General features: G+C 41.5%; 1 protein-coding gene across 1 annotated transcript; it reads right to left on the bottom strand.

Annotated features, from left to right (window-relative positions):
• Positions 1-6,375: 6,375 nt before the first annotated feature.
• flrt2 (fibronectin leucine rich transmembrane protein 2) lies at positions 6,376-8,463 on the bottom strand. Its single transcript, XM_062437411.1, has one exon. The coding sequence runs from the start codon at positions 8,356-8,358 to the stop codon at positions 6,376-6,378; it is 1,983 nt and encodes a 660-aa protein (XP_062293395.1). The 5' UTR covers positions 8,359-8,463.
• Between the last annotated feature and the right edge of the window lie 2,702 nt (positions 8,464-11,165).

The following is an 11,165-nucleotide window of genomic DNA, read 5'->3' as shown; positions in this document are numbered from 1 at the left end:
GCCTGACAGCCTGTGAAAGAGGCAAAGGCCCGACCTGCATTCAACAAACATAACAACAAATCAAGGCTTTAAACCAGCCAATTCAATGTTAAGTCTACCAGATGTCGATGTTTTTAATACCTGAAATAAGACTGCTTTAAATTGCATCCTTTAATGACTTCTCCTCCCTATTGAGGCTGATTAGAAGATGCTTAAATTTGGATCACAAAGTGAGGCTGTTGGAGAGCTTGTACTAAGCAGTAAAGTGAATGTTCTGTTGGCAGGGAAAGATTAAAAACAGCTACTCAGAGCTAACACCTGTTCAGTGAACAATTCAAAGCAAAAATCCACATTTCATTAGTTCTGCCATATGGAATATGACAAACACGAACACTTTCTTTGAAATGAAAAAGAACATTCATAAATGTTAGGCACAAATTGTGCTGGAAACATTGCTATGATACTGTTTTTCTATGTTACAATGACAATTGATAATTAATTTAGTGGCCTGCAGTTGTAATAGCTCTTCATAAGCCTGGGTATAATGAAAGTTGTGTTAAGATTTACACTAAATTAAAACAGGTTGCACCACACAAAGTAGTTATTACATAGAGAGGTGTCGCGGTAATATGGTCAACACATCTGACCTGGCACTTGATAAACACTTGCTGTTTAATTATGATGTAAACTGAAAAGATTGTAAATTACATTTCACGAAAATGAATGACGGAATCTCAGATGGGTTAGCATGATTGGATTTTTCTCCCTCATTTTAAATTATACATATATAGTCAGAAGTTTGGATACACCTGAAAATGTGTCCAAATTTTTGACTAGTATTGTATCTCCATGTATGAATGTATAAAATAAACAAAATACCCACACTTACAGGACTGGCAACTAAGTTCAATATACCGGTTTCCCCCCTTAAAACTCCCCCCTGGAAGTTATGCTATAGCTTGTGATGCTGCAATGACCTGCTTAGCTGACTGATTTTGATTGGACAGATGTTTCCTGGCCACAAATGTACACATTATTTGAGTCTTTACAAGCTGAGACATTTCTGATGTTTTATTGGAGCAACCAGGTTCCGTAATCCACAAATCTGAAACCAGTTAGTAATTACTAAGAATTTAGGAAGGATAAACCACAACTTAGTGATGGATTTACAAATAGCTGCTGCAACCCAATCCTGATGAATGCAGTGGGGTGAGATTGCACACCCTGAATTTTTCATGATTCAGAGTGTGTGAATCATTACACAACACACAAGAAGCGGAGAATAGCAAAGTAGATGATTTTAGTGCCAAGGCTTCAGTTCTTTTCACCCTCTTGGTCTCTCTAAAAAAGATTGCAAAAACAAATCACATTTTGACATTTTGAGATTTGGGGAAAAATACCAATTTCCTGCTCACAGCACCAGAGTGGCACACCCTCTTGTGTTTCAGCTGAATTCATGTGGTTAATTGTCAAAGTGAATTAAGATTGGGCTAATGTGGGTTTTAGTGGGCTGGAGGTTGCAACGGCAACATTGGGATGTGGTCAAAGGGAGGGAAAAAAAGTTGGACTTTGGTAGAACACAAGGATTTGGAGAAAGAGCCCATTCTGGGATTTAGTTGTGCCATACAAGTAGAATGAGAGAGTATCCTGGATTTTCCCCAGCTGAACACTAAGCTGCGGTGGCTATGCTAAGATGTCTCAAGCTTCCAGTTTAGAAATAAGAAGATAACTTGGCATGGTGTGGTACAGCACAAATCTTTGACCCAGAATTGCTAGTGTCTGACCCAAAATAGATTTACTGTAACTAGGCAAGTGTTTCTGTACAAACTCATCCCTCACATAGCTTGACAGGGTATGCCAGAACACAAAACTAATATGTAAAAGGAAAAGAATGTATTATATGATGACTCATCAGAGCACAACAAAGTATAGTATAAACTTTCATAGTACTGTGTAGGGGGAATGGTTTTCTAAAAATGAAAAGGAGTGTCCGCTCAAATCCGATGGCTCTTTTATTTTCAAAAAGCTTCACTTAAGTATTTACAGTTTGTGCAAAAACATTTAAAGGTTTCAAGGACTTTACATTGTAAGTTCAACCTCAAGGCACATACATGGAACAACATCAACATTTCATCATGAGAACAGAAATTTAACTTTGGTTCCTAAGAAACATCTTGGTGTGGGTGGCTAAACGTAACACTGTGGTGTCTTGATGAAAAGCCAGGATGTCAAAGTATCCCAACATAGCCATTTTACATGCACTGTAAATGTTCAGCCTACTTTCTCTAAACCTTCTGTAGCTCATACACCGCTGGGTGATTGCTTGAAAAAACACTTTAAAAGTCCAAAACTGGTAAGTTCATGAAGAAAAATGAAAGGCTATGAAGCTAAATACAGTACATGCAAAAATCCTTGAATGTATGTTACTGGCTAATAGATATTTGCAGTGAAGGATTTGCCTACAAGAAGAAAAGACTGGGGTAAAAAAAAAAAAGAAAAAAGAAGATGACTTTAAATGTATTCAGTTTGCGTTTTGTCTGAATTGACCTCTCAGTGATTAAACATAATTATTTCAATGCGAATCAATGAGCTTCAAGGAAAATTACTTCTCGGCACCCTGAAACGGTAATAAACCGACACAAGCAGTCTGTCTAAGTCTGTAATATATTTTGTGTAATTCCATCGGTCACGGCGCTCTTTCATCAAGCAAGTAGAAAATTAAGAGTAATTTACACTGTAACACAACCACCAAAGCTCCCTCCCAGTCTGGTGGAATCAAGCACCGCTTGAGGTCTGGCACTATGGATGAACAGTCTCTTGTTAGCTACTGTATGTCATGCTTAGTGTTTCTCCTGTTAATACTGTTATTGTTGCTGCCGTGGCTGCAGAGATGTGCTTTCTATTCTGCATTCTTGTTGCCGTCTCTTTATGTATCCTATTTTCTTCTCTCTTTCTTCCTCCCACTTAACTTTCTCTCTCTCGCTCTCTCTCTCTGGTTAATCATTCAGTCCTGCATAAAAGGTAAGGCAAATATCTGTCTCCGTTACACATTCACAGACAGGGGAGATACTATATGTTGCAATAGTTTGACCTGACTTCTTTGATCAGCATGTAACTTAAAATAGGGATTTCATCAAAAGAAAACAAACAAACCAAAAAAAAAGAAAGAAATCCAAACAATATCAGATGTAAATGTTCAAGTGTTTCTACATGGGATTATGGTCAGCTGGTGCAGCATGTAGCAAACCACACACGAACTGTCAGTTAGGTGCTCAGTCAGCGAAGCTCCATGATTGTTAAGCAGGGAAGGTCAGAGCTCAGGTCAGGGCAACCTGGTGCATCTGGATGGACAGTGTGTATTAGGTGTGCTGATATGTGGATATTAGTAGGAAAAGATTGAAATTAAAAAGTGGAGATGCTTTGATAACCACAGAAGATTTAAGTTTTTATAACGACAACAAAAGTATTCATCTAAACAAGTCACATGATGAAGTACTGAGTCTTGAAATCTTATTTTGCTTAAAAGACACAGGTGTATTTCATCTGACAGGGGAGTGAAATCACTTTATTCATTACATTTTGTTGTAATACAAATTAATTTATTTGAAGATTTCTTTGACTTAAAAGAATAGTTTGACATTTTGGGAAAGCTTAATTGTTTTCTTGATAAGAGTTAGATGACATATATGATTTTTTTTAAAAAGCAAGATAAAAATGAAGTTGCAGCCAGCACATAGTTAGCTTAGTTTAGCATAGGGGCAAACAACAAAATCCACTTAGGCTTAAATAAGATAACCGTCTGCTGGTGGTACCTTCCTATTTAGCAAAGAAACATGAGATTGTTTTTTTGATCTTTTCATCTAACTCTCAGCAAAAGAGTGAATCACCTGATTTCCCAAAACACTGAAGTGTTTCTTTAAATGTTTTCTTGATAACATCAAGTAACGAGTATTTTTCTAAAATGATTTTAAACAAATGAAATCGGTCTTGTTCAAGTGAAAAAATAAACAAAAAACACTCATGGTAAATCTCAGACAATGTAAATCATGTTATTAAAAACAAGATTTTAAGACATGACACTAAATGACATGTTTAGACAGATGATTTCATACATTCATTGTGTTTGTCAATGTTTAAAATGTTGTCCTGGTAAAACAGAATTTCAACAGTGGGGCTGTGGAAGTCTGTGCATTGTGCACATTAAATTAAAGTAGTCTGAGCTATTGCTGGAATTACAGTAAGTGCAGCTACTTTGAGATATTCCGACTGCAGAGGCAAACCCTCTCAGAGATAATCTCGGCACTCTGGAATAACTCGAGTACAAGCCCTTAAAAATGGTTTTCACGTTCGGCCTAATTTGTGTTGATTCTCTACAGTGTATATTCAAGCAGCTGAATCTGTGCGCCTCACAAAGAGTTAACAGACTCTCTCTCTCCCAGCGTAAGCTTCAACCAGCCAAGTGAAAATAAGGTCTACATATTTTTCTCCCTTTTTTGGTCGAGGATTATGAGGAGAGGAGACGGGGGGAGAGGAGGGGTCTGCAGTGGGAGTTCTTTAAGCTTGGCCCCTCAAAATAAAATCTTGTCAAATCAAATAAAGTCTTCTTAGGAAGTGCATAATGAAGTCCTCTCACTGGCACCTCACATGCAAAGAGCTGCCACCACAGTCAATGAGCTGAAGGGCAGGAAAACTGCTTTAATTGGGCCCATGCAGGGATCAGACGTGTAGAGACGGGGAGACAGACAGGCAGAGAGGAGGAAGATAGGGTGAGAATCATCCAATGTTGGGAAGTGAGCAGGTGCATTGTTCAGGTGGGCAAACCATTAATGAAGTAGACAGCCTCATAAACATAGACAAAAGGATAAATAATGAGACTTGTGATGAGCCCCTCAGTCACAACTTGCATTGTGAGAATCATGGGCGGTGTGCAATCTTTTTTGTTGTAATTTCCTAATTTATCAAAAAATCCAATGAACGCTGGGATGGGGTTGAAATAAGTGGGTGAATAATTAGCGTTAAGTGTGTGTCTTCTATAAATGCATCGTGATCACATACATAGACAGAAGAACAGTGGGCTTATCACCATGATAGACCACAATGGTGAAAATCCATATCATTTAGCCACCAAACATAGAAAACACTGTTAGTTTTAAATGCTTCCACATCATTAACCAGCTCGATGAGCAATAATACTCTAAACAATGCTGTTTGAGCAAGAGTAATGTAGACTAGGCAATGGACTCCAGGGGAATGGTGGAGGTAAAGTGATCTATGCAGCTTTCTTTCTCTCTATTTCTCTGTCTGTCTGTCTTGCCCTCTGTTCCTCTGTCCCACACTCAACACTGAGGGAAACTGCCCCCTTGTGGCCTCCCTTGCCAAAGCAGGGAAAAAAGGGAGGAAAAGAAGCAGAGCAAATTAGGGAATTTCTTCAAAAGATTTTGCAACGTCTCAGCACATTCATGCACCTCATTATGGACAATAACCCTTTGTTGCTTTTTAAACTCCTGTTAATAATTGCACCTAGACATGTTGCTCCTCACTGAAGAAACTAATGCTGAAAATGGCATATCCTGTTTTAGAGTTTTCCAAAAGCATCTCTTGACTAAGCTCACCTTTGTTATACTGCAAATCAATAGAACAAAGATTCTTTTAGTGTTAAAGCACTTTTGGGAAATCTCAGTCCAGGCTTTTCAACACCACTGATGGCATTCTCCCTACACAGCCTTCCAATATTCCTTACATGTGAGTACCACCTATGCTCATTTCCTGCCTTGCTCCCATTAATAAGAAAGTGCACTTCAATTCTTTTTTTTACTACATGTCATCAATGAACCAGTGCTACATTTCCCCAACGCTCTAATCATCAGTGTTTGTATTTCCCCTGTGCTGTGTTATCTTTACTGCCGTTCCGTATACTAGGGTTTGCAGTGTTTCAAAGCGCAAAAAAGGCCATATTTTGCTTCTGTGGTTAGCAAAGGATCCCAGCCCTCGAAGTGCCCAACGTTTCCAAGGCTGACAGCGTTTGTCAGAAGCTACACCCAGGGTGCCGTGATTGTACAAATCCATGTTCATGTACAGTACTGACCATTAAAACAACTTTCAAAACCCTGCTGGTTATAAAAAAAGAAACACTTGTATCTCTTTTTCTAAGAATAAAAAAGATAGCAGAGAATCCCACATTATAATCCACAGTATAAATTACATCGTAGACAGAACTTGGAAATATATATAGTACAGTTATATTTGACTAGAATTTTTTATTTTTTTTAAATTTTTTTGTTGTCTACACAAACGGTGTATGTGTTTGTATTTTATGCATGTTGTTACTGTTAAGTTTTTTTGGTGTGTGTGTGTGTGTGTGTTTGTGTGAATGCCGGTGTATTATCTGCTGCTGCATCACGTGTGGCAGAACTCTGTACTGGGCACGTTGCTGCTTTTGCAGTAGGCTATGCTGTTGTTACTGAGGTGACAGTCTCTAAATCCAATTCCCCCATTGGGCGTATAGATGGGCTGAATGCGGAAATCTCCCTTGAGCAGCTGCTCATTGTTCAGCGCCACTATCTGAAAACTGGTTTCAGTCATCTCCAGAATGGAGTTATCCTTCTTGGTTCCAGCCTCACAGTAGTCATCTTTTCTCCTGCCCCGGTTGTATTTCCACTTGTTCGAAGCTGACCGGCTCTTCCTGTGCATGTGCCAGCAGAACAGGCTGAGTAGCGTTACCAAGATGATAAGCACCGCTCCACCTATGATGCCGGCCATAAGAAGCGTGGAGTTGATGCTCTCCTGAGGCGCTTGGGCTGAACCGGGAGACTTAGTAGGCAAAGCCGACTTGGTCCTGGCCTCAGAGCATATAGTATCCTCTCCAGGCCTGTAGGAGTTATGTGTGTCCAGCACATGCACACAGATCCGGTACACAGACCGAGGCTCCAGGTTGGTGAGGCTGATATGCCGTCGATCCCCGCTCACTGTCCTCTCCCGCATTCCTCCATTTATTTGGCTTTGGCCCCTTTTGACCCAAGTGACCTTGTAGGCGGTGACGGTGAAATAGGAAGCCCAGCTCACCTCGATACTAGTGGAGTTGACCACATGGAAGGAGATCTGAAGGGGGTCCTCATAAGGAGGCAAGGGCCCAGGAGGATTGTGATGGATCGGGGGTAAGGGAGGGGAGGGTGAGTCAAAGTAGTAAGGAATGGATGTGGTGATGATGGTGGAAATTATGGTGGTGATAGGGGTGGTGGTGGGTGGGGGAGGAGGCGTAGAGCGGAGGGTGGGCCATGGCGGTAGGTCTGCATCAACCGGGCACTCGATAATATCCAGCGTGAGCTCTCTGATTGCCATACCACGCACCTTGTCTGGACTCTGGCACACAAACCCTCGGGCATTGATGGAGGAAGGCAATGACTTCAGCCACACCACCACCCATTTGACAGCACAGTCACATCGCCAGGGGTTACTTCGCACCATGAGATGCCTTAGGCTTGACAAGCTGTCAAATATACCCTGTGTAAGAGTCTGGAGCTGGTTGCTGGAGATATCCAGTCTTTCTAGCCTGTTTAGGTCAGCAAAGGCCGCCACAGGAATCTGGTTGATCTGGTTCTCCTGCAGGCTGAGTTTGACCAGTGACTGGCTGGGTAAAAGGGGAGGGGGGAACGTGAGTGAATTACGAGCCAGGGCCAGCTCACGGAGGTTGGACAGCTCCTGGAAGGTCCCTGGTGCAATGCCCTCATCCGTCAACAGGTTCCCGTCCAGCAGGAGGCGCTGCAGGCGTGTCACATTCTGAAAGGCCTCCTCCGCAATGACAGCAATGCGGTTCTCGTCCAATCTCAGCTCTTTCAGGTCCTCAGGAAGGCCAATGGGAACACTGCTTAAGTGGTTCTTGGTGAGGAAGAGGAGTTTGAGGCTTACTGCCTCCCTAAAGGCCCCTTCCTCCACCCCCACTGTGGAGATAGAATTATCATCAAGGTGCAGCTCCTCTAATCGAGTCAGTTGGGCCAGGGCTGCCCTGGAGATCGTTTGGATATTGTTCTCCTGCAGATGCAGTACCCTGGTGTTTTTGGGCAGATTGATGGGAAACTCGTCCAGCTGGTTGCCGTAGAGATATACAGTCTCCACAGAGACCAGATTGTGAAGTTCCAAAGGGAAGCCAGCATTGTTGATCTGGTTGTTATGTAAGTAGAGGACCTTGAAGCCCTCCTGTATCCCCAGAGGCACTGATGTCAGGGTGCGTTCGTTGCAGTACACAAACATTTGGTCACAACGACACTCTTCTGGGCAAGAGGCACCCGGGCTGAATTGCATTTGGAGGCTTAGTATGACAGTCAACCAAAATTGCAAGAATGAAGCCCAATCTTTATTCCAAGGTCCAACAAGAAACTCCATAGTGGAAAAAAAAACAGGAAGAGGGAAACCAACAATTAAAAAAAACGGGAAGGGAATAAAAACAAATATGAAAATCAGAAAGGCGTATATCCACCAAAAACCAAACCCAAGAAAGTCCACCTAGGAGAGTTTTGGTTATGATGTAGTTAGCTGGGAAAAGAGCAGGAAAACGTGGGTGTAATCCTGTAAATGCTAGTCCTCAGCTGAAGAGAGATGGTCTCATTAGTGGTGGCCAGTCCTCTGACTGACTCCATCCATGCTGAGACATCAGACCATAGCAGGACTCTTCACTCGTTGCTCCATGCAGAGCTCAGCCAGGGCCAATTTGAAGCCACACAGTATAGAGCCACCGCAGGCTCTACTCGCCTGTCTGTCACACACTGCTGGTCCCCGACCGGGGCAGAGTCCAAGGGGGGTGACATTTGGATCCACAGACCTGTGGGACAACAAAGAAATACTAGATTAGTATTTTCGGGGGTGGCCTGTTCTCAGAAACAGGGGCCTTTCTTTTCCCTCTCTTCCTATGTCTCTTCATTTGACATATACACACACACACACACACACACACATACCAACTGTCTCTCCTTCATGCAAACTCTTTCCTCCACTTCCAAACAGAAAGACAGAGTCACAAACATATCGTTTCACTGCTGATGTCAAATTATGCACTGACTGTTTGAAAAAAAAAGAAAAGAGCCAAACCATCTGATAAATATTCAGAACAGCTCTTGCACATCCGGTTTCACAGACATAAAGAAGGCTTTTATCCCTTCCGCTCTATCAAAGGAGGGAATAGAGAACTGCAAGGACACACACTCATGGATTCACAGAGGTTCTAAGCAACATCAACGTTGTTTGGTAGAAAACATGCTAAAAAGAGATAATGCTACTACAGACACTAGCTCTTTTTCTGCCAACATGGATGCATAAGATATTTCCTGGAAGAAAAAAAACAGAATGGAAAAGTCACAACTGCCTTTTTTGTGTCTGCTTGAGCAGGCACTGTGGGCAGAGGCTCACAAGTAAACACAACAGTAAGTGCAGCTTACAGTAAACAGGCAATGTTTTGCCGGTGGCCTAAGGAGGAGCTCGATATTACATGTAGGCCTGAACACACCATCATCAAACTCAAGATTTAAGGTTCTGATGGACAGAATTACAGGTGGAGAGAAGACAAAGGCGGAAAGAGAGACAGGGAGAGAAAGGGAGGGAGTCGAGGAATAGAGACCCTGCATATCAGCTCCTCCTCTCGCTAGAGTGACATACACAAGCTGTCAAATAAAATGGGATTGGAAAATAATTTAGTCCCTTCACCTGCAATAAATGATCAATACAGGCTATTTTTCAGCATGGAGAGGTTTGTAGTAAAGCACAAGGCCATTGGATTACTGTAGACCCCTAGAGCCATTATTTCAAGTTTTACGACCCATCAAACATTTTTTCTCTCTTCCTCCATATGATTAAAAGATACTGGTTTTCATCGGTAGCTCTCAGCTTAAATGAAGCTCCACCCTAAGTCAATGTTGGATGACACACAATAATGGGAACGATGGGTTGAATGTTAAGCACAAAAATGGCCATGAGCGTGGATTAAGGTGTTCTCTGGTGTCCTGCAGGGATTGTCAAGGAACAGGAGTAGCCAGTTGGACACTTACTTCAGAAAATAATTGGAATTTTTGCTGTTTTGGATATTTTTTAAACTAAATGTCAGATTTGTTATGTTCTGTAGTCATGGGATGGAAGGATATTTGTAAATAAAAGAAAAAGAACGTGAACTTTTTTTTTTTTAAAGAAAAGAAAAAGAAACCAATTTATTTGCCTTTGCAGCCCTGCTTCTTTAAATTCACTGTTGTTTGTTGTCGAGATGGAGCCTGCATGGGTTCTTTGTGGCAGAGATGGAGAAACAATCCTTTGACACACATCTGTGATCTACTTTTCTAAATTGAAAGAGCTAAATTTAATCAAATAAGCTTCAGGGGGGGAATAAGCAACCACATGAGGCGATAAAATGTGCTGCCACAGCAGCGGAATCAACAGCAGAAGGCAGCAGCATCAAGATTATTATAGCAGCATAAATAAAATGTCACCAAGAATCCAAATAATAACCTTAAAAACAGGCACGGTATCAAGTCGGACCTTACTGTGTGATACCAAACCTGATAGACGGTGGTCATGCTCAGATCAAGTAGTAGAAGTTACGAAGAAAGACTTTTCTCTTTCTTTCCGTTTTTATTTAATTTCCAGCCAAGGGAGCACAGTTTCTCACCACCAGATGAACGGTGTGATATGTGGCCAGGACAATCCGATTAGAACTGGATTTGCCGACAGAAACGCAATTAAAAGTTTAAAATGGATAGGGTATTTAGGGAGTAACAGGCGGATCAGGTATACTTCAAAGCATGCCCAGTGAGGGGTGTTCATTTGAATGAATTATTTCAAAGGGGAATTGAAAACCGTGCAGTGCATTGAGAGTAAAAGCCCCTACAAAAAGAGAGAAAAAAAAGTCAGGTTTTCTCCGGGGTGAAAAATGTGGAGCAGTGCGCTTTGTAGTGCAGCGATCCTTAACTCGATGAAATATCTAATTAACCTACAAATAAATTGGCCAACAATTTTAATTAATCTTCAAAAGTCACTGTGATTTGGTGACTTAATGTCAGTTTATCACAACATTTGCTTGCAAGATGCCTCGGGCTTTATTTGGAAACATAAATTGAGGCTCTGTTTTTATCTTAGGGGCTTGGTTCATATAAGATAAATTGCTTGCTTATTTGTTGCTTAAATGCAACTTAGGCCTATACATTTCTCTT

The sequence above is a fragment of the Scomber scombrus genome, chromosome 17, assembly GCF_963691925.1.
Source record: "Scomber scombrus chromosome 17, fScoSco1.1, whole genome shotgun sequence".
In the NCBI taxonomy this organism is placed as follows: Eukaryota; Metazoa; Chordata; class Actinopteri; order Scombriformes; family Scombridae; genus Scomber; species Scomber scombrus.
This window is presented reverse-complemented; position numbering and strand designations above follow the sequence as displayed.